Raw genomic sequence first — 24,061 nt, 5'->3', positions numbered from 1 at the left:
AAAGGCAAACGTTCTACACAGGCCACTCTGAAAGCAATACCACCTATTTATTTCCATGGAAACTATAGCAGATACAAAGAGCACAGTAACACTATTTGGTTGAGCAAATTCTCAGCTACAAAAAATTATTTGAGTCTGCATGCTATGTTCATAAAAATCTGCACCAGTGGAGATTGCTACCAGCACTACTGAAATATAGCACCCACCACCTCACCATGCTCATATCCACTGTTTGGTCTCCATTAATATTCAGCAACAGTCAGTGAATGTCAGTGGATGCCATTTTTTCCACATGGAGGAATTCAGTGTCACACCGTCGCTTCATACACACTTCCATGTCAGACTCCATTCTGCCAGATTGCCCCTCCACTGCCATTTGCTGCATGGCAACAAAACAGTGGAATGTCAGTGGGAAGGTTCAACTTCTACTGCCACACCATCACCATCTGCCTCTGACACTGTGGGCCAACATCAGAAAATAAGAAGCATCACCTTAAAAGTAGACCTCATATAATTATTTGAATTTGAAATATGTTTATTTATAACATGAAGGAAGAAAATATGAAGGGAATTACATTTAGAATGTATTAAAAAATAGTGCAACGAATTTATTTTCACTCAGATAAGTAACTATCATGAACAAATGATATGGTAGCGATAAGAAAGAATAACTGTTAATTTTATTTATTAGTGATTTGAAATTTTTAATGTGATTATTAGAAAAGACCTTCCAAAATCACAGGCTATCTTCTTAGTATATTTAAAAGCATACTATACAAATGTGCTTGCATATGCAGACATACTCTACAAACAAATTTTATGAATCTTACAGGTTTCTGTAAAGCTGCATGCTGTAAAATAGATGTGGTTCAGTTTGACTTCCCTAAGTGTGCTTTATTTCTCTCCTGGAGGTGATTTGGGATTGCTATGACCACCAATATCCATTTCTATTAGTAATGAGGTTTCTGTGTTAACATAGCCAAACATAACCACAGCATAGCAAAGTGGTTTCCTTTCTCTAAATGGAGGATCAGGACTACCCTTCTTCTGTAACACTACTTTGATGCTTTGATATATAAGAGTATACTGCTGTGTCTGCAGAAGATATTGGCTTTAGTAAACGAACCTTCTACATCAAAGTTCAGCTTATCGTAAGATGGAATAAGCCAAGACTTTTTTTTATTTCATTATCTATCATGTAGGAGAACAAGTGGTCACAGAAAATTTGATCAAATTCATTTTAGAACAGCAATGAAAGAATATATTACATTGCAATGAGCAGCAATAATTCTATTCCATCTAGGATAATATTGAATATAATCTTTAAAATCTCCACTGAATATTACTTCAAAAAATAATAAATTCTACCAGCAACCTTTAGCTGACCTACTACTTACACTCCTATTCTGTAAGAAAACATTCAGTATCACTAACTAATCACTCCCATATCTGCATTTGAAAGAGCTATTTTGAATGGTGCAGCTTGAGTGTATACATTCAGTACTGTAGAACAGTCGTAACAGTATGGGAGAGATAAAACAAGAGAAGGGACAGAACAAGCTTTATTATCAGAAGAAAGAAACAGTGGTGTGGCATATCACTTCTTTATGGACACTTAAGATGGGTCTACTTGAGTATATACTTAGACTAGTGCTATTTCAAATTCAGGATCTCAAAAGAGGCAAGAATAAAATCACACACTGCAGATTAGGTATTGTTTTAGTCTCACAAATGCTGCTCATGTGATGCTGTAAAGGAACTTGTGAATGATCATTTCTTCGGGAACATTCATTCTGTGTAAAAGCCTAAGCATAGTGAAAATTAGCTGATCCTGAGGGGAAGAAGCAGTATTTGAAACCCAAGGGCAGATATCCCAGACCTGAAAAAATGTAGAATAATATTATCATTGAATCACAAAATGCCTTGAGTTGGAAAGTACCTTACAGATCACTAGTTCCAACCCCCTGCTGTGGGCAGGAGTACTAGCCAGTAGACCAGGCTGCCTAGGGCCCCAGCCAACCTGGCCTAAAATACCTCCAGGATGGGGCATCCACAACCTCTCTGGGCAACCTGTTCCAGAGCATCACCACTCTCTGAGTAAAAAATTTCCTCCTTACATCTAACCTAAATCTCCTCTCTTCTAGTTCAAAGCCAGTCCCCATTATTCTATCACTATCAGACTGTGTAAAAAGTCGATCTCCCTCCTGTTCATAAACTTCTTTAAAGAACTGGAAGAACACTATGAGGTTTCACCAGACTATTCTCTTCACCAGGCTGAACAAGAACAGCTTCTTCAGCCTTTCTTGTAGGAGTTCTCTAGCCCTCTGATCATGAAAAATACATAGTATAGGATAAATTACTTATAGCTTAGAATTTGGTTCAGACTAAAGCAGAGTACACAGTATGAACACAGGCATAATAAAACTTTGGGGATACATGATCAGTGTTTTCCCAAGGTACTGCAGAAATCGATACTTGGTCTATTCTCAGTTTTTCTAAAGCTGGCATATTCACTGTCCGGTTTTGTGCATACCTAACACTCCAAAAATGATTTTGACTGTTTTTTATTTTAAATCTTATTCAGACAGTATTTCTCTGGGATGGTGCAAACATTTACCATCCCTGTGGGGAGAGAAGTGAACTCTTACAACTGTTATGAATATAGAACATTCTGTACTATTGTATGATTTGAACAGCTCCATAAGTAAAAATACAGGAGTTCTTCTTACAATTACTGTCATTTATTTAAAATGCTAATTTTTGTATCACTACTCAAGATAAAGAATAGATAAAATACCTTGAAATAAATTTAAAGAACCAGAGCATGCACAGCTGGATGGCTTTTCTGCATCTTTTACTAGCACCTGCATTCAATCATTCTGTATTAAATAAAATTTATTAGAGAATTTCACCATTTTAAGGCTAAATGCCTATTCTTATTTAGATATTCTAGTCAGATTACAAGTAGTCAAAAAGAAACTGTTTGCAAGTAAGACAAACAAATGGTTAAACAAAGCTTTATTGCAGTAGCTAGATACTCTTGCGTCCAAGGGATAAAAGCCTCTATTGAAATCAAATTGAGTACAAATTTATCTGACTCCAGATCAAAGAAATGGGCAACTTATGAAAAGGTATTCATTACTGTAGAAAAGAAGGTCTATACAAATCTTTTCTTTTGAAAATTAGTTTTTGTGCATTAGTATTATGACGCCATAAGTAATCATTATTAAAAAGATAGTCGGCACTTTAGTCCATAGTCTCTCCTTCATTTAGATAAATAAACATCACTTTAATTTTTTTCTTTTTTTTTTTTTGACTATTTACATCATCAGTTTTACTCTAATTAGCTAACAACTGCGGATTAAAAAACAATTGTGAAAGCAAAATGTTCTAACAAGAAGATTTCCAGCATACAGTATGCTTGACCAATGTCCTCATTCAACAATAATAAGAAAGAACCAGTATCTAAGGCTTTTAAGTACTGGCATTAGGAGCAAAGATGCCAGCCAAATTCCAAATCACTTAGTTACATTTTGCTTACTTGCATTCCCTATCCACTTCAGAACAGACACTCTATTCTTCCTTTTATACCTTAAGAATAGCATTGAACAGAACCGTTAGGGTACAAATTTTCCCATTTCTAAAAGATTTCAGTAGCAGCTAAAGGGCTCCTAGTTACGTCACATATGTTCTTTAATAATTAAAGACAAAAGTACAGTAAAGAACATAAGACAAGTGGTGCCCAATTAGTGAGCACTTATGGAATAAACAAAATAAAACTTTAAGTGTTTAAGTCTTAGGAGAATTTCAAATACTATTCAGAATATACAGCAAGCCATTGTATTCAGAGTGATACACCCATAAAATGACAAATTTACAACATAATTGTCTTCATTAACAAGTTTCATTAACTTGATTTGTATCTCACAGAATACTATGGCACAGATTGAATACAACTACATATGGCAAAAAATGAACCATTTGAACCATACTTACTACTTAGCTGCCTGCTCTGTAGAAAAGAATGATTACCAGAAAAAATGACCACAAAATTTAAGTTTTAGCCACATTTTAACACAGATGTGTGTGTGTGGATAATGACTAATTACTGGGAGAGACCATAAATATTGTCTGACAATATGTTCTACATAAAATTCTCCAAGGCAGACAAATGCTGAGAATTTCGAGGCTCCAATGCAGGCACAGAACAAAGGTAATTTCTGTCCCCTTTATTCTTTTTGTTCCATCCTTAATTATCATGGTTTCCAGAGCCTAGTGTGTTTTTGGAAAATGCATGCTCTAAACTCTAACCCCATTGTAAGCTCCCTTCATCAGGTGATGAGGAATAATTTTACATGGGGCCCTGAGCAGCAGCAGGCTTCTCAGCAAATTAAACAGTGGTAACATGGCATGGCCCTGGGGACAGTACAGATGGGACAGGGTGTAAAAAATATGCTCTATACTGCTGCTGGAGAGAGAGGCCCCACTTGGAGTCTTTGGCAAAGAACCTCAAGTGAGACCTAAGATCAACTCCTTGGATTCTGGAGTTGGGTGTATAGAGGGTTTGAAGAGTACTGTACTAATACTGCGACTGAGAAGTTCTTAGCTGTGTATGATGGGGTTTGGGCTGCTTCTGAAGTAACAGGCACTGAAACGCAGCTCCTTTTAGCACACTGCTAGTGATAAACTGGATGTTCAAGAGAAAGGTTCTTTCCACCCATCATGCAACTGATGCCTCTTGGAGTAAGTGGATTGTGTTGATTACACGAGCTCGGATGGGGAACCTTGGCCATCTAGGAATCTTCGAGGTGATCATGGACTGGCCTGAAGATAAAAAGTTTGGAACATCACCAGAAGGAGAGGTAACGTGCTGAAGAGGCTTCACCATACAATGAATTTCCAGAAAATGAAAGGAAATATGCCTGTTTACTGCTGGGTCATGTTGTACTGGGGGAAGTATCGCAGATGGAAAGCTACTGTGTAGAGCCCTGCACAACAAATTGCAGTGGCCACTGAAGGAAAAGGAGAATCAAGCCAATTTACAGAGGTAAAGGCTGTCCAACTGGCCTTAGATGTTGCTGAATAGGAAAGATGGCCAATGTTTATACTGACTCATGGTGGCAAATGCCTTATGGGTGTGGTTACAGCAGTGGGAACAAAACAGCTGGCTACAAAGCAGTAAATCTCTTTGTGCTACTGAACTGTGGAAGGACATTGCTGTCTGAATAGAGAATATGTTTGTAAAGGTGTGTCATGTAGATGCTCGTGTGCCCAAGAATCAAGCTGCTAAGGAACATCAAAATAATCAACAGATCAATCGAGCTGCCAAAATTGAAGTGGCTCAAATAGACTTCGACTGGCAAAACAAGGGTGAATCATTTCTAGCTCAGTGGGTCCATGAAACCTTGGGCCATCAAGAAGAGATGCAACATATAATTGAACTAGAGACTGAGGGGTGGATTTAACTATGGACGCTATGGCACAGGTTATTCATGACTGTGACACATGCGCCGGAATTAAACAAGCCAAGAAGATGAAACCTCTCTGGGGGGAGGGTGATGGCAAATGTATAAATATAGAGAGGCGTGGTAGGTTGATTATACCAACATGTCTATATTTTGTATTTCACATACCAAATTGTAATGTTTATGAGAGGAGGTATCTCACCTCTTAAATGTGAACGTACTTTCCACCTAAATAATAGCATTAACGTCTACAAAATGAAACAGTAGCTTCCTACTCAGAAGATAATTTTAAGGCAAGAACAGAGTGAATGAGGGTGTTAAGACCAGGAGCCATGTATGCGTCAGGAAACAACTACAAAACCAGGAGAGAAGCGAACTAAGAAATGAGAAGGAGGAACTCGATTGAGATAAAGATGAATTAATTTAATAGAAATGGTACAAGAATGTGAGATAATACAATATAAAAGGGATCGAGGATAATAAATCAAACAAATGGGAGGGAGAGAGTGTCTTCTAACCATGCTGCTATCTGGAGTTACAGCCAGAAGAAGGCAGCTCTGGTTGTGTCACGTCCTTCCCTCCTGGATACGACATGGCAATGAACAGAGTTTCCAAGAACTGTAGTTTCTTGGTATCTATCACTTATTCCATATCATTAGTGTGCCCAAACTTTATAACACAGATATATGCACATACATACAGATAATAAAAATAAATAAGAATGTATATAAAATGGCAGGTGTTTATACAGGCTGGAGGAAGAACTCCATGAAAGTAGCCCTGTGGAGAAGGATTTGTGGGCCCTGGTGGACGAGAAGCTCGACGCAGTGTGTGCTTGCAGCCTGGAAGGCCAACTGTGTTCTGGGCTGCATTAAAAAAGGGATGGCCAGCAGGGAGAGGGAGGTGATCGTCCTTCTCTACTCGGCTCTTGTGAGGCCCCATCTGCAGTACTGCATCCACGCCTGGGGCCCCCAGTGCAGGATGGACATGGAGTTCTTAAAGCAGGTGCAGAGGAAGGTCACAAAGATGATCAGAGGGCTGGAGCACCTCTCCTATGAGAAAAGGTTGAGGGAACTGGGCTTGTTTAGCTTGGAGAAGAGAAAGCTCTGGGGAGACCTCATTGTAGCCTTCCACTACTTAAAGGGAGCGTATAAACAGGAGGGGGAATAGCTGTCTACAAGGGTGGATACTGACAGGACAAGAGAGGATGGTTTTAAACTAAGGGGAGATTTAGGTTAGATATTAGGAGGAAGTTCTTCACACAGAGGGTGGATAGATCGATTAGAAATGATCCCCCTAGGCCTATAAGACCTCTAATTAAGATGGAATATAACTATGATGTGGAGGATAGGGGAGGTCATCTGATTGTTAAAACCAAAGAAATCCTGTATTCAGCCCAAGAGTTGGCTAAATTGCAGGAGAAATATAGCAGGAATTCTAAGGTGATGGAGACAGAATATGTGTGGAGAGTTTTCTTACTGGGAGAGGATGGCATACTTTTAAGTGAGAAAGAAGCATAAAATTACGGGGACCTAGCGTTTTCCTAACCACTGGAAACAACTGAGCCCCATGGTACCTGACTCAGAAGGCAGCTTATTTGGCAAGCGGTCTTAACCCCTTGGAAAGAGTTGACCCAGTTACAATTCCAGGGGATTTTGACCAACTGATCAAGAGTATTCAGAAAGCAGACTGTTTACATTTAATGCACGAAAGAGCCTTAGTGTTAAACCAGAAATCCCCAGTGACAATGCTGGTTGACTCAGAGTGAATGAGCCCCTTCATTCAGGGTTCCCCAGATTCAGGGTTGTCATGGCATGCTGAAATGAGAGGGTACAGAGTTACAATATCAAATCTGTAAACTGTTCCAAGAACTGAACCAGGGCAGGAAAACGCTTGAACCTGGGGGCAATTTGCTCAGGAGCTAATTAATTATGGATGAATATATGGTGCTCCTCCTGGAATTTTAGGGTAATCCAGATGACTGAGCAACAATAGCTACCTAGACCTAGCCACCTATACCTAGGAAAAAGATAGGAGCACTGCAAATCACCAGATGGAAGGCACCAACCCTGAAACTGGCAGGAAGAATCGTGGGTAAAAGGTCTTGAAGTGGGAATTCCCAGATTCACTACGAATGACCAAACTCACAAGGCCTTAGAAATCCTTACTCACAATGTAGCAGGAAAACTAGACAAGACCCTTCCTTTGTCTGCCCCACAGAGTTGACCCTTCAAATCACAACCTCGTCTATTCTAACTCCCACTGCTCCCCTTTGCAAGAGCTCATTAAGTTGGACTTAATAACAGGAGTGGGAAACTGCCATCCCAGAAGACAAGGGAATAGGTGGAACCCCTGGCATCTTGAAGGAGGGAGATTCACTTGTCCCACTGTACTCAGAACAATCCCAATCACTTTGGCAAGAAGGTCCGGGTAGCATATGCCTGTGACAAAATACAGTCTTGGCAGACTGCACAGATCAAGTGTTGGCTCCCAGAAGATGACAGTACTATTGAGGTAGAAATGCTGGCAGACTGCAGTGGGAGGTGGTAGAGTTTTGGCAGTCTCCTCCAAATCCCCATTAAGGCTAGTCCAAATGTGCAGGTAGCCACAGCCTTATCTCCTTCCAAGACAACAAATTGAAGCTCTGTTCTCTCCCATTAGGAGGTAAGGAAGGTATAGCCGTTATAATAGGCAAACTATGTAACCAAGGATTAATAGTGCCTACAAATTCCCCTTATGACTTTCCTGAGTGGCTGATGTGGAAGTCTAATGGCAAATGGAGGCTTACAATGGACTAGCACCCAGCAAGGTCTGAAGGCTGGTGCTAGGAGGGACACCTCCACTCACTGGACTAGCACAGTGGGAAACAGCAAGGAAGTAGTATGCTTAATTGGAACATTACTGTCACTTCTTTAAAGCTACAAAAGGGATGCCTATGACCCTTACAATAGGAGAGTTGTTAAGAAGATTGTTAATACAGAATCTTTAATCTAAATTTCTGCTTCTCCAATAAAGGAAGCTCCTCCATTCCAGAAGGGAATGAGGAATATCTGGTTTACAGATGCCTCTGCCAGGCTCAAAGGGAAAGTATGGAAATACCAAGCGGCAGCAGTACAAATAGAAACCAAAGACAAAGTGGTCATTGAAGGACAGGGAGCTCCCAGGTTGAGCAGTTTGGGAGGTACTTAAGAGAGAAAAGAACAACCCTGAGCTGGTAGGTGTATATATTGATTCCTATGCAGTCTTAAAGGGGTGCACTGATTGGATCCCCATCTTGGAGCAAAATGCTTGGGAGGTAAATTGAGCCTCAGTGTGGCAGAAAGAGAAGTAGTAGACGGATATCCTGGATATTGCAAAGATTAAGGAATTTGAGGTAGGCTGGGTGGCAGCCCACCAGACAGGGTCAGATCCTGCACATAGGTGAAACAATGAGGTGGATGAATTAACGAGGATCCATTTTGATGAATGCACTAATTATCTTCTTTCTCCCAACCCTGAAAATGAGTGATGAGTGGGTAAATTTACTCAAGTGGCTACATATAAAAAGAGGAATTTGTGAGCACTGAATCTATAGAAGAATGCCCTAAGTTGAGGATGTATGAGGGTCTCTGTTACCAGAGTTGAATGGTGATTTCTGCGTGTGACAGCTGTCATCTGACTCAGAGAACATCCTCTGAAGTACTCATTCCTGCACAGTAGGGAAAATAAGGAGTTGTGGGAGGCCTGAATGGTGGACAATGAAGCGCCATTTAGGAAGCCTATCAGGAAACAGTACACCATGGTACGAGTAGAAATAGTTTCTGGACTCATTCATGGAGTGGAGACAGTATCCCAAGTAACTGCAGAAAATATATGAAGGGGTTGAAGGAATGATTTAACCACCTCCCTAAGACAATCACTATACAATCTGGGACCCACTTCACTGCCCAAATGGTGCAAGAACAGGCTAAGCAAGAGGAGATATGGTTGATATTCTACACCCCTTCTAATCCCCAAGCCAATGGATAATTGAAAGGAGAAATAGCTTATTAAATTGGTTTTCTGAACCACAAGAGTCAGGGCGGACTGATCAGCTACCAGATGCAGTAAATGACTAGTAGGGGATGAATGCAGTTGAATGCATTCTGTTCTAGCCCACAGAGCTATATACTAAAGGCTAGAAATACAATATGCATCTGAGCAGCAGTGCTCGTGGGCAAACCTATGAAGGGAAAGGTCACGCTGAACCTTGAAGCTCTCATAAAATGACACATCTGGCTAGGCAAAGATGTAATAGGGAAGGAACATAAAATACTTCTAAAATGGATCGTTTCCCATCACTAATCTTGCTACCTATTTCCGAGGAAAATGAGTGTTTGTTTCTCTCTATTTTTCCAGAATGATGAGGACATACATCAGCAGAGAAATTTTGTACTAAGAACCAAATTGACCTCACTCTTGGGAATATTATTCTTATTGGGATTAACCCAAAATGGGGAAACTTTTAGTTAGATGAATCATCCTAGCCTGAAGGAGAACATACGGGCATGGCTAGCTTGCAAAGCAGCTAACACTACTGCTTTTTGTAAGGCAGGAGGACAATCTATTTCAGAAATTTTAACTCCCCTCAATTAATCCAGAACTACTCCCTTTTTGAAACCTTGTAGTTTAACATCACCTACGGCATGATTCCCATCTGGAGCAAGGTGACAATACAGATAACTCCAGCAGCATTTGCCTTTAGATTGGCAAATGTTATTTCAACAGAGGAATGTTTTCAGGTAGTAAACTGCATCATACCACAGCATAAACTCATTAACACTGATATGCAGTGTAATCATAAGAGCACTTTTACCCATCAACCATATCATTCTTCCTCGGGGATAGTTCTTTCTTTGTGGAAGGATAGCATATTCATATGTACCTTCTACTCCACTGGTGGCCCTTGCTCACTGGGAAGAATAACAGTAGCTCTTCCCCTCTACAACCATACCAAATGCCATGTCAGACAAACACCCTCATATTAGGGAGTGACTGTAATGGCAAAGTTAATCTCTTGTCACACATGAAAGCAGCAGCACTTGCATCCTCATGAGTAGGTGTACCTGCAATGACTGTTCATAACCACAAACAGATTGGTAATTTGGCCTGCATGCTTGCCATTAACATTACTTCACAAGCTATCACTACTATGATCCAAGAATTAGGACCATCTGGACAGCTGTACTGTAGAACTGCACTGTGACTGATTATTTGCTGTAATGTTACAATCAGTACTTCTGACAACTCTCAGCTATTAAAGGGGAAAATTAAGGACTTTAAATCACTGATGAATCTACTCAAGCAAGATGATGATAGTTGGCTTGCCAGCTTCCTCCAGACTTTGGGACTAACAGAATAGGAAGACTAGTTGACGTGAATTGGTATAACACTGGTGGGTGGACTTATCTATCTAATACTATGCAATGGCCTAGTGAAGTGTATAATAAATAGGCTTGTCCATTCTTTCTCTGTTCCTTCTGTACGATGGACAAGGGAAGAGTAACTGATGTCATCTATCTGGACTTTGGTAAGGCCTCGGACATAGTACCCCAAAATATCCTTCTCTCCAAGTTGGAAAGATATGGATTTGATGGGTGGACAGTTTGATGGATGAAGAACTGGTTGCAGGATTGTGTCTAGAGAGTGGTGTTTAATGACTTAATGTCTGGATGAAGACTGGTGACGAGTGATGTTCCCCAGAGATTGGTGCTAGGCTTGATACCCTTTAATATCTTCATCCGGGACATCAATGGTGGGGTCAAGTGCACCCTCAGCAAATTTGATGATGACACCAACCCATGGAGCGTGATCAACACACCAGACAGATGGAATGCCATCCAGAGAGTTCTAGTTAGGGTGGGCAGTGGGCCCAGGTGAACCTCAGGAGGTTCAACAAATCCAAATGCAAGATCTTGCACTTAGGTCGAGGCAATTCCCATTACCAATACAAGCTGGGAGACAAAAGGATTGAGTGCAGCCCTCCTGAAAAAGACCTGGGGGTTCTGGCTGGGAATCTAGACGTGAGCCAGCAGTGTGCCCTTGCAGCCCAGAAAGCCAAATGCATCCTGGGCTGCATCAAAAGATTCATGGTCAGGTGGGCTAAGTGAGGTGATCTTGCCCCTCTACTCTGTGCTGGTGACGCCTCACCTGGAGTACTGTGTTCAAACGTGGAGTCCTCAGTGCAGAAAAGACAAAGGCCTCTTGGAGCGCGTCCAGAGAAGGGCCAGAAAATGATCCACAAAATGAAACATTTCTCCTTTGAAGACTTGGAGAAGGCTCAGAGGTGATCTGATAATGGCCTTGTATCTAAAGGGGAGCTACAGGAAAGAAGGGAACAGACTATTTAGCAGCGTCTGTGGAGATAGAACAAGGGGAAATAGTTTCAAGCTCAAAGATGGTAGATTTAGGTTAGATATAAGTCTTTTACAGTGAGGGTGGTGAGGCACTGAAACAGGTTGCCTAGTGATATGGTTGCTGCCCCATCCATGGAAACTTTAAAGGTGAGCCAGATAAGGCCCTGGGCAATCTGATCTATCTGTGGATGTCCCTGTTCATTGCAGAGGACTTGGACCAGAGATCCCTTCCAACTCTAAGGATTATATTATTCTATGTACAGTATGTATGCATCATCACTGTGGATGACCCCAGTGGCTATATTGATACTGGCCTGACAACAGTCTCAAACGCTGGGTGGAATGTGGGAATAAAGTGACATGTTTCCTTCTGTCCCAGACTCTATTACAACAATATACAGAACCATAACATTGTGAATTCTTGCTGAAGACTTCAGAACAAAAGCTGTGCTGTAACACTCCTGTGAAAGTTGCAGAACAAACACATGTTGTGCTAAAGTGCAGTGAAGAAATTAGGAGTTAAGTCATCATGTTTAAGATAGTCTTAGGTCCATCCCCCAGCCACAACCACCATGCAAAGGGAGAAAAGCATGGCCGGTATGGCATGTTCACAGTGTATGCTACCAGAAACTCTCTGCCTGGCAACAGCTTCTGACCTAATCGGAAGGGACAATCCAATGGCATAAAAAGTATTGCCAACCCCACATACCCCACCACATTTTTAGCCACCCCAGCAGAAGAACAAGGACAGACCCTTAGGACATCATGACCTCTGCAATGGTGGTTCTTCTTTCTCTCCCTTCTTTTCCCTTCCCTTCCCTGTTCCTCAGGTAGTCATAAATCTGATCTTCACTTACAGTGGGACAGATGTTGTCTCCTAAGCCCCACCTTCCAACTCATCCACAATCCACTGTGTGAAGAGGAGCCAGTGATGACTGAGGCAAAACAGTTGTTGAGTATTTTAGCTGTCTCCTTATCCATTATTACCAGCCTGCCTGTATTTTTCACTAGGAAGGGTACACCTTCTTAGACTTTCCTGTTGTTCCTTGGCCTTCCTGACTCAATCTATACATAGCCTACCAGCATGCTTACATGCATCCCACAGTACCTGTCCCAGCCTCCACTACCTGTGCATTTTCTTCCTGCTTACCAGTTTGACCAACAGATCCCAGTTCAGGCATGTTGGTCTCTTGCTTTCCTTTCCTGACTCCCTACATCTGAAGATGGAAAGCTCCTGTGCACTAAGAAAAGCTTTCTTAAAGATCTGCCATATCCAGTCCTTGTCCTTGAAGACAGTTTCCCAGATGATTTTGTTGACTAACTCCCTGAAGAGCTGGAATTACGCTTTCCTAAAATTTAGAATCTTTTTGATTTATTTTTTGTCCTTTATACCTCAAGGAGCGTGAACTCCAATATTTCATGGTGACTATAGCCCAGGCTGCCTCCAATCCTGAGGTCACCAATTAGTCCATTTGCATTGGTAAGCAACAGATCCAGTACTGCACCCCACCCGATAGAGCTACTTTATGGTTCAAGCAGCTATCCTTGATGCATTCTAAAAGACTCTTGGTTTGCCTACAGCTCACAGTGCTATTTTACTAGCAGATGTCAGAGTGGCTGAAGTCTCAAGCACGAGAGTCTGTGATGGCAACATCTCCTGGAGATGAAGGAAGAAAGCTTCATCAGGCTCTGCTTGATCAGGTGATCTGCTGTAGACACCAACCACAAGGCTCTCTCTGTTGCTCTCTCTCATCCATAAACTTTTGACTTGCTCATTCTTCAGGAACATCTCTTCACACTTTGTTCCTTTCTTGATGTAGAGGGCAATGCCTCTTCCCCTCCTTCCTTTCCTCTCCCTTCTATGTAGCCATCGATAGCCACATTTCCGTCATGGGAATCATCCCACCAGGTTTCAGTGAAGGCAATTACATCACAGTTTTCAGGTAGCACAGTGGATCCAGCTCCTCCTATTTTTTTTCCCAAGCTGTGTCTGTTGGTGTAAAAACACTTCAGCTGGGCAGCTGGCCTTACTGCCTTCTTGGAGGACAACTCCCTAATGCCTTTGAAGTATTTCCCTTGAGTTTCCCTGTTGCCTTCTTTTTCCTCAGTGGTCCCTGGCTCATTGTCATACGATTTAAGTGTGCTCAGTGTTGTCAGCATATCTAAGGGCAGAATGTTGAGGGCCCCCACTAACACCCTGCCTCTCTAGCCTGACTATGCTGTTCCACCCCTTACCATGTGCAGCTTCACTGTTACCCACCCACGTTTTTACAACCTAGTCTAAAGCCCTGCTAACTTTTCCCCATGGACACTTTTCCCTCTTTGAGAGAGGTGAAAGCCATCCGGTGACTGCAAGCCCAGTGCCATGTAGGCCATCCCATTATCAAAAAAAAAGAAAACCACCAAAAATATGGCATTGATATCAGTCATGAAACCAATGTTTACAGATCAGGTATTCCTTCTGTTTCTTACAGTATCCTTACCCACTAAGGGAAGCAGAGAAGAGACTTGTATACTTGATTCCTTCAGCAGAACTAGATCCCAAGGATCTGAAGTCCATTTAGATAGCTCTTGAACTACGTGAAACTGATTCATAATCTTCCACATGGAAAAGAAGCAATGGATACAGACCTGTTTGCCATACAAGGCCAGCAAGTTTCCTGGTAATGTCCTTTATCCAAGCACCAAGGAGAGAGCAGACTACTCTGAGAGTCTGCCTAGCATTATGGGAGTTGAGCTCCCAGGAGGGAGAAATCCCCTATATCTAACACCCCTCTCTTCTTGTATGTATCCACACTTTATGTATCCACATTAACACAATGTTTGTTCCACAAGAACTTAGCTACATACCCTGCCAAGGGCAGAGTTGCCAATCAGTTGGCCAGGGTCCACTCAACCTGATCTCTGTTTAAAGTTCAGCTGGGATGGAATTGTTTTCTTCAGTGTCTGGTGTGATGCTGTTTTGGTTCTAAGAGAAAAACAATATTGATAACATACAGATGTTTATAGTTATCGCTAAGCAGTGTTATGCAGAGCCAAGGCTGTTCCAGTTTCTCAGCTCATACTAACGAAGGACTGGGAGGGGACAGCATCAGGACAGCTGACTTAAACTGGCAAAAGGAGTATTCCATACCATTTGACATCATGCAGGGGAGTTAAGAAGGGGACAGGAGTTCATTTCTCTCATTTCTGCCACTTGGAGGGCTAGCTGGGCATCAGTCAGTGAGCAGTGAGCAATTCTTGTGCATCACTTGTTAGATACATTCATAACATACACACATACATATATATAATCATAACTATTATCATTTTCCTTTCCTCCATCTTAGTAAACAGTTTTATTTCAATCCACGAGTTCTATTTTGTTGTTTGTTTTTATTCTCTCCCCCATACCACTGGGAATTGGGGAAGTGACCAAATAACTGTGTTGTGCTTAGCCACCTGCTGGGTTAAACCACAAAATGCCTCCTGAGATAGGGCATCCACAACTTTTCTAGGCAACCTGTTTCAGTGCTTCACCACTCTCTGAGTTAAAAATTTCCTCTGAATAGCCTAATTTTTCCCTTTTTAGTTTAAGTTCCTTCGCCCTTGTTCAATCTCTATCAGACCACACAAAAAGTTGATGAACTTCAGTTTCCCTCCAGAGAGAAAAGTCCCCCGCCCCAATGCAGTGAAAGAGAGAACCAACACTTAATGTACACATGTATTATTTTTTAGTTCTTGATCATAAAGCTATTGGAAACAAGAAAAGTCTTAAAGCCTGCAACACAACTGCTCAATGTTATTTTTTAAGAATGACAGAACTACTATACTACTGAAAGTGAAAAGCACACAGAGCAGATCCAAACACACAAGACAATGAACTTCACAAAATATAACAATTTGTTCACATAAAGCTTTGTTAAGGTATGGAATACCTTAGCACAGACCACTGCCAATGTTAAATATTTTCATAGATTCAATAACAGTCTGCATGTATTCATGGGAGTAATTAATTGCACAAGCATATGTGGGTGCAGAAAATCATTCAGCCACAATCAGCGTCGGCTTGAAGAATGTCCAGGAGGGAGTAACTACAGGTCTCAGTCTATACTTTTCCCAAATCTTTTTCCCAGAATTTGTTATTGATTAATGGCAGAGACAGGAGCCTGGACTAGGCAGACATCTGGTCTGAATTAGCTGTTGCCTTGTGGTAACAGAGAAAACAAGGGTAAGGAGTCCACATAAGGTTCCAAAGTCACAACTTTTAAATGTCAGTATGGGAACTGAACTGGGAGATTTAACTAGCAAATAGTTGTGGAAACATGCAGTGAGCATAAACCTCAACACTGTGGAAATTTCTAACGTTTGCTTTAGAACTTCATCCTAATCTTTCCTCAGTAGAGACACTTATGAGGATCCAGAGGAAATAGAAGGAAAAGCAGGATAAATACACTTGCAATTAATTTTCAGGGAGAATATCATCATCTGACCATGCTAGCGGGAATAAATAGTGTGCAAAGTAAAACAATCAAAATAGAGAAGGAAAAGTGGGAAAAAATGTAATGTCAAGGAAACAAGAAAAAAACAAAGTTACCAATTCTAATGTGTTTATAAACCATTTATACATCTTCTAGTGATGAAAAAAATTCTGTTACAAAGAAAGGGAACTCCTGAACACAAATTATCTAATTATGTTGTATCAATTTAATGCTTCTATTGTCATGCCCACCTTCAGTCTAAGAGCAATTTAAGAATTCCAAGCATTTCTCTATTTGCCTTTTCTTAACCTTCATTGTATTATGATGATATTATTCCTCCTAACTCCCTCTTTAATTTAGACTCTTGAAACTTCACAATTTTTTCAGTTGTTCTTTTGTGATTAAAGACCATGTTTTTAACAATAACTTTAAAAACAGAATCCTTACCTTTTTATTCTTTATGCATGCTACTTTCACATTCATGTGTCTAAAAATTAATATTGACAATAGCTGTAGTTTTTAACAACAACAAAAAAAAAGTCTATAATATCATCTTCATGCACAGTTTCTTTCAGGAGGCCAAAAGGAATGAAAAGTAGCAGACTGTCCCTGGCACTTAATTTTTCTCTGAATTCAGTGGACTGCTATTTGAGTTCCTCTGTTCCCTTTCACCATTACAAATACAACCTACAAGCAATCCCCTTCTCTCTCAAAGCGAGTTCATAGGAGAATGCATGAAGTTTGAAATAAATAATGATTTTTTGTTGAAAAATTCAGATGCAATTTATAGCCCAGCATCAGTGTTTAAAAGCTACACTAACCAATGTACAGTGTCCTACAGAAAATCACTTTGAAATTTCCAGGACAGTCCCACTGGTGTTCTTTGCAGAGATGTAAGAAATTAAGAGAACACAAAATGAGTAACTATCTTATTAAAAAATCGCAGTGTTTTTAGGAAAGGCAGAATTAGGGGAAAAGTTACCTTACTTGTTGTCTGCAAGTATTTTCCTTCAAACAATCTATGGATTCAGCTTTCACAGTGCAGAACACAAACATCTTTCCAAGTTCTTAAAAGCAGGGAAAAAAAATGAAATAAAAATTGATTACAATATCATTCCATCACTACTCTGAATTCTGTAAGACATATATATTAATCTGTTTAAAGCTAAGACAGACTTAGATGAAACAGCAAATCACTACTGAATTTAAGTATAAGAAAGATTCCTTTTTTTTTTTTTTTTCCAAATCTAACTAACTAACTTTTATGAATATAGCAGGAAAAAATAAATAAATAAAATGCTATTTTAGAGATCCATTGATTATGATAAAGGATATGAAAAAAAAAAAAATCCATAAAACTTCCTGGAAATACATTAAGAACCAGCTTTTCAACGTCAGAGGTTATACGGAAAGAAATGCTGAACTTAAAAGAAGTGACTATTTGCAGCAAACATTTAACTATATTTAAAATATATACATTGATTCCTGGAGGTGAGGAAAGAATTCCACGATCAAGCTAAACCAGATTTATTCTTTGTTCTCTGACATACCAGAAACATACTCACATGGCAGATACTCAAAACTGCAAACATGGTTAAAAAAAAAAAAAAAAAAAAAAAGGAAAGAAAGAAAAAAGAAAAAAAGAGGTTTCTATTTCTCTTAAAGTGTAGGTATTTTTTAATTTAGCATAATTTAGCATTGTGCATATACAAAACTTTGTATCTTCAAAAGGATATTCACTTCAAAAGAACCTCGCTCTCTTGAAGTTTCTGTTACTCGATTCATTCACCTGTGGCTAATTTCACCGTGACCTTTTCAAGACATAAAAAACTGCCCAGTTACACATTTACTTTGAGACAACTCAATAACTCGCTGTGATTCAAAACACACCCTCCATAAAAAGCATGGAGATTTGCTCAGATGACTTCTGGATGTACAAAATCCACGATATTCTGACTTACGTCAGCTGTTAATCAATGTCACAATGTCTGAAAATGTTTTGTTTAGATCCCCTTCTTCCTGCTTTTTCTAGATTAAACAACCCTTTAGGATTCTGTGTTGTGCTGAAAGGCAACTGGAAACTCCAACACACCAACTTCAGATCTTTTGCAGAAAAACAGAATTTAAAACTTATATGGGGAACGAGGTAGACCTCCAGATCCGTAGATCTTCACATTTTTAACATGCTTTTCAAACCTGGGGCACCAAAGCCATGCGAAGTAATACAGTGTGACACTAAAAGCGAGGCAGCGCAAAAGCCGTGCGCATGAAGCTCACTGCAAAGCAAGCCCAAATCCTCCAGCGGGCCCCGCTCACAGCAGACGTGCAGCTGTGTTGGCACACGAATGCCTCGGACGCCTTACACAAGAACTGCTGCAGAACAGCCCGATCAATGCGCAGCCCTCGCTCGCACTGGCAGAGCTCTTTTCAGCATTTTCAGGGTTTGCATTCCCTCCCCTCCCCTCACATTGTGCTTTCGCAGTACTTTGTTCGCCGTTGTGCGATCTGATGTGTGAAAATGATTCCAGATTAATTTCTTTCCCCTAGCAGAACGGTTTTTCAGCCTAAGAGTCCCCTGCTCTGAAACCTACGAGTCGGCACAATAGGAACTGAGCCACGAGAGGCAGACGGCTGTGTGGAACGGGGAAGTGGTTCCCACGACACCTATTAAAGAGCAGCGGGACGCGCAACCGGGAGAAGGTGGTGGGTGTAAAGACGGCGGCCCGGCAGCACCGCCAAGCCGAAGCTGACAGAGAGAGGAGCGAGCGGCAGGAGATCCCCCTGCGGGATGGCAGCCACCTGTAGCGAGGACCCCCCCCCGCCACGAGGCTGCCCGCACGGCTGCCCCCGCCTCAGCCCGCGCCCGCCCCGCGCTCAGCGCCTCACGGCCGCGCCCCGCAGGCGGTCGGGCCGGATAACGGCCCGGCGCGCGCCTCCCGGGCAGCGGCGGCGGAAGCGGGCACGCGCCCCTCTTCGCGGCGCGCTCACCTTCCTCCTCGTCTCCCCGCCCCGGCCACACCCGCAACCCCGCCCCACCTGCGGCGCATGCGCAACCCTCCCGCAGGGGCGCGCGCCCGAGGAGGTTAGCCGCGGCACCGCCCCTCTCCTTTGCGCGTGCGCTCTGGCGCCGTTGCCGTGGTAACGGGACGCGGCGCCAGGAGCTGGGGGGGGGCCGAGCGCCGGTGGCCGTCATGTCCGAGATACTGTGCGAGTGGCTGAACGGGGAGGTGAAGCTCTCCCGGAGCGTGGGTGAGTGGCAGCCCCTCTGCCTCGGGAGGGGGCAGGGGCTTGCGGGGCCGCAAGGCTGGCTGTCAGCGCAGGGCATCCTGCAGGCTGCCAGAAAAGTGAGTAGGTGAAGCTCACGTTGCAAAATAACTGCTCCGAAAGCACATTTACTTGTAGCTTACAAACTACTTACTGGTACACTCGTGTCACAAAAAATAATAGAGTTTTTTACAATTAATGTCCAAATTCCTTTAATTGTCTTATTTTTTGTGGAAAAAAAAAAACTTTGCAGTTCCAGGATCACTTTCAGAAGAATTTTCTACTGGCTACCTCCTCGGAGAACTTCTGCACAAGTATGGTCTTCAGGATGACTTTAATCAATTTTCACAGAGCAGGTTGGTACTTATGGATAACATGTTTCTTACAGAAATTAGGCAAGATATTTATTCCTCCTTCAGATATATCTCTGTTTTTTTGTGATCGAAGTGCAGGCTCAGCACTCAGTCTTGTTGAAGCTCATACAGGTGGCCTGAGCCCATCAGTCAGCCTATCTAGCCTACCCTCTGGCAGATCAGTACTTCCTCCCACCTTTGTGTCATCTGCAAAATTTCGGAGGGTGCACTTAATCCCCTCTTTCACAGGGCTGGCTGTAGTACTGACCCCCAGGGAACATTGTTTGTGATCAGTCACCTGCTGGGTTAAACTCTATTCACCAAGAAACAAGGCAAGAAGTATTATGGGGACAGTAATGAACTCGGTCTATTTCCTGTAGGGATACAGTATACTCCGTGTTACCAGAAGATCTTTAAATTAAAATTCAACATTTTTGTAGAATTATGCTATAACTCATCCCTCTGTACTCACCACTGGTGAGGCAACACCTTGAATACATGTTCAGTTTTGGACTCTTCTCTGCAAGAAAGACACTGAGGCCCTGGAGTATGTCCAGAGAAGGGCAACGAAACTGGTGAAGAGTCTGGAGCACAGGCCTTATGAGGATCCTGGCTGAGGGAGCTGGGATTGTTTAGTCTGGAGAAGAGGAAAGCTCAGGGGAGATCTTATTGCACTCTACAACTTCCTGAAGGAAGGTTGTGATGAGGACGGGCTTGGCCTCTTCCCCAGCAAACAGCACCTGGGGAAATGGCCGCAGGTTGTACCAGGGCAGGTTTAGGTTACACATAAGGAAGAACTTTTTCTCTCAGAAGTGATCAGGCACTGGAATGGCTGCCCAGGGAGGTGGTGGAGTCGCCTTCCCTGACAGTGTTCAAGAGGAGTCTGGATGAGGAGCTACAAGGTATGGTTTAGTGCTTGTGGTAGCAGTGGTAATGGGAGGATGGTTGGACTAGATGATCTTGCAGGTCGTTTCCAACTTTGTGATTCTATGATTCTATGAATCTATGAACTCTCCTGGCCTTAAAAGATTATTGGTTCATGTAAAGGAATTATTGTGAAGTTATGGAACAGTATAGAAAGCATAATGTTCTGACTCAGCTAGTAGTTACTGATTTTTTGATTGAATTTGAAAATATGTTACTCATGAGATATCAATAATTTATTATTATTCTTTTTTGGCCTGTATATCTGCTGATCCCGAGTGATTCCACAGGATAGTCCTCACGTCAAGAGGCACACTAATCTGAGATTCACTGTTTTGGTTTTAAACATATTTTTTTCTCATTGGAACCATAGTCTTTATTTTTCAACACTATTCCAAGTCATCAAGGTGTTTTGAGAGTTGTTAGATTATATAGGCTTCATTTTTTTCTTTCTGTTTTTAATTTAATTTCGTATATTTTAACTGCTTAGAGCTTATGATCTTCTAGTTATTTGTGTTTTTTGTAGATGATATGTTTTTAGCTACAATTTGGAGTAAGATTTTGCTGTCAGGTGCTTTCTTTGTGTGCATGCATCAAGATTTACATAATGCACTGTGTCTTCTATTTGTTTTCCAAGAGTTATGCCTAGCAGACCAACTTATTTGTAGGTACTACAGTATAAAATATAAGTTGAAATGTGTATTATTTCACTCCAGGGAAGTCCACTGTTTTTTTTTTTTTCCCCCTCCTGTCTTGATATGAGATAAATGTAATGACCATGCTTTTGCAGTGAGTTGAAATTGAAAGTATGCTTAAATTTTGATTTTTGGATTTTTCTTTGTTTGTTTGTTTTTTAATCACATAGGGCTGCAAATGCAAAGCTTAACAATTTTTCTCTCCTGGAGCCCACGCTTCACCTGCTTGGAGTAGACTTTAATGAGAACGTGGCCCATGACATCATGATAGGAAAGCATGGGGCTGCAACAAAGCTTTTATATGAATTGTACATTGCTTTAGAAAAAAAAAGAAAAACAAAGCTCACTGGAGTAGCTATGGAAGCAATGAGACCTGCAGTACCTGCAAGGCTCAAGTCTGTTGGAAGTGTTTCATTTCGAGAGGTATTTACCTATATCTATTTTGTATAATTACCTAAGGAAAAAAAATGCCACATTTACTAAGGCCTCTCAAGGATGTTGTGTGTTTCCCTGCCCGCTTTTAAAAGCTCTCCTGTTCAAAAGCCTTTGCCATATATAGAAATTAGGATTACCTGGTTCATCTGTGATTCATGAGGATAATATGTGTTCTGTGTTCCTTTATTCTGGCTTATTCCATGTTACCTGCTCTGTTACTTTTTCCAGCTTTACAATATGAATAGCAGCAATGACTAGTAGTGGTTCAGTGGCTTCTGTTATACTTATTTGATCAGTATGGATTGCAGACTGCATTATAATTAGTTATAAATATTTCCTGAAGGGAAAATTAGTCTGTATTAAGCTTTGTGCCATATATTTTCCCCATATATTTATACTAGACTCTATCTGGCCAAATAACTGAACATGCTGGATACTGGAAAGAGGAAAAAATAAATGGGAGAGTATCTAAAATGAAGATCTGTTAATGACATTCTTCTCTTAAACAGTAATGTTCAGCATGTGCAAACCATAATCTTTTACCAGGATGAACAATCTTTAAGAAGCTATGCATCATGAATCAAATTCTGCTGAGTAAATGTCTATATATTTCCTGCACACATCCTGGCAAATAGTTTACAGATATGAACTTCACTGACAAATGCAGACAAATGCAAACAACCAAGACACCCCTTCACCCTCTATGGATAGCTTCTATGGAAGCAACTGAGAGCTCTGAATAGATGCGTTCATCACAGAACAGTTGAGGTTGGAATGGATCTGTAGAGGACTCATAAACCAGCTACCTTGCTGCTCTATGCAGAGTCAACTTAGGTCAGGTTGCTCAGAACACTGTCCAGTTCAATTTTGAATATCTCCAAAGATGGAGACTTCACAATGTTTCTAAGCAAGTTCTTGAGAACTATTTCCATTTAAAAAAAACCCAAACTTATGTTTAACTTGAATTTCTTGAATTTTCATTTGACATTGTTCATGTTCAGTTCTGCATGTTCTTCTCAATATAACTAGTCCTTTCTTTGAAAAATATTCAACCAAGTTTAGAAGATGTTCTGTGTACACTGTCACAAGACAACAGTTTAAAATGATTACTGAAAAATTTTTGTATTTAAAAGCTATCATCCTTACCATCTCTGACTATTATTATGACATTTAATTCTAGCGTTTGAAATCTTTAACATTACGTCAGGCTGATTTGCAACTACGGCAGGTTTCAGATCATTTTGAAATGAAATCTAAGACAATAGAGGATAAAATAGCTCATATACATATTTCAGAACAACAGAAATCTCAAAAGCTTCAAGAGGAACAAAGAGCCCAAGACACTGAAAAGGTGAGTGCTTGCATATTACTGAGTCTTCTGGGGAAGTGTTTTCATAATGTCATGTACATAATTCTCTGCTGCACCATTATGTTTTTAAAAAAAATAATAATAATGATGGAGAAAGGAGGTCCACTTGATAAGCATGAATGTGTAGATATAAAGCCAACATATTGTTAAAAGATTCTTAATAACAGTATTTAAAAATCACATACTGAAAATTGACTGTTTGCATGTTGTCATGCATGAAAAATTTCGATAGAATATAGATTTCATAGCTGGATGTATTTAAGGTGTACTTGTAAAAGAGACTTGTGATGTACTTAATTTTTGAACAAAATAATCAAGAAAAAGACATGAGGAAGGGAGCCTGTAGAAGTGAAGGCCTCTGTCCATCCAGCTGTGTGTAGTTCTGTTGATTAAGTCAAGAAAAGGAACTAATATCTTCAGCATATGGAAACACTCATCCAAAAGTACAAGTTGTAATTTACATAGAACTGTCTATCAAGCTAAGGGGTGTTTAACCATGATAAAAATTAAATTGACTAATTTGAGATGTAATTTTTGTTACTAGAATCACAGAATGATAGAATATCCAGATTTGAAAGTGACTCAAAAGGGTCATGGAGTTCAACTTCTGGCTCCAAACAGGACAAGCCAAAATTGAAAGCCTGTGCTTGAGAGTGTTGCCCCAACACTCCTTGAACTCTGGCAGCATGATGCCATGACTGCTGTACTGGGAGCTCTGGTCC

At 41.0% G+C, this 24,061-nt stretch overlaps 2 protein-coding genes across 30 annotated transcripts in view; one reads left to right on the top strand and one right to left on the bottom strand.

The window, feature by feature from the left end:
- The window catches only part of PRLR (prolactin receptor), a 175,010-nt gene extending 155,593 nt beyond the window's left edge, over positions 1–19,417 (bottom strand). For 12 of the 21 annotated variants that reach the window (XM_090132306.1, XM_090132308.1, XM_090132309.1 and 9 more), the window contains exons 1-3: positions 19,288–19,370; positions 17,282–17,366; positions 11,634–11,803 (exon numbers count right to left, since the gene is read on the bottom strand). The gene's annotated coding sequence lies outside the window, so the exon portion shown is untranslated. Of the gene's footprint in view, positions 1–11,633; positions 11,804–17,281; positions 17,367–18,260; positions 19,183–19,287 lie in introns of those variants that run through there. The other 9 variants (XM_090132314.1, XM_090132319.1, XM_090132301.1 and 6 more) reach the window with 9 other exon arrangements.
- A 2-nt stretch (positions 19,418–19,419) lies between these two features.
- Positions 19,420–24,061, top strand: part of SPEF2 (sperm flagellar and cilia associated 2) — a 70,098-nt gene continuing 65,456 nt past the window's right edge. For 7 of the 9 annotated variants that reach the window (XR_016462226.1, XM_090132299.1, XM_090132298.1 and 4 more), the window contains exons 1-4: positions 19,420–19,548; positions 19,817–19,919; positions 21,706–21,958; positions 23,151–23,321. Coding sequence is in view for 8 of the 9 variants with exons in the window: in XM_090132299.1 (XP_089988425.1) it covers positions 19,491–19,548; positions 19,817–19,919; positions 21,706–21,958; positions 23,151–23,321 (585 nt within the window). In the remaining variant the exon portion in view is untranslated. The remainder of the gene's footprint in view (positions 19,549–19,816; positions 19,920–21,705; positions 21,959–23,150; positions 23,322–24,061) is intronic. The other 2 variants (XM_031608434.2, XM_090132295.1) reach the window with 2 other exon arrangements.

The sequence above is a fragment of the Phasianus colchicus genome, chromosome Z, assembly GCF_987193195.1.
Source record: "Phasianus colchicus chromosome Z, bPhaCol1.hap1.1, whole genome shotgun sequence".
Lineage (NCBI taxonomy): Eukaryota > Metazoa > Chordata > Aves > Galliformes > Phasianidae > Phasianus > Phasianus colchicus.
Note: the sequence above shows the minus strand (reverse complement) of the source record. Positions and strands in the feature narration are given on the sequence as shown.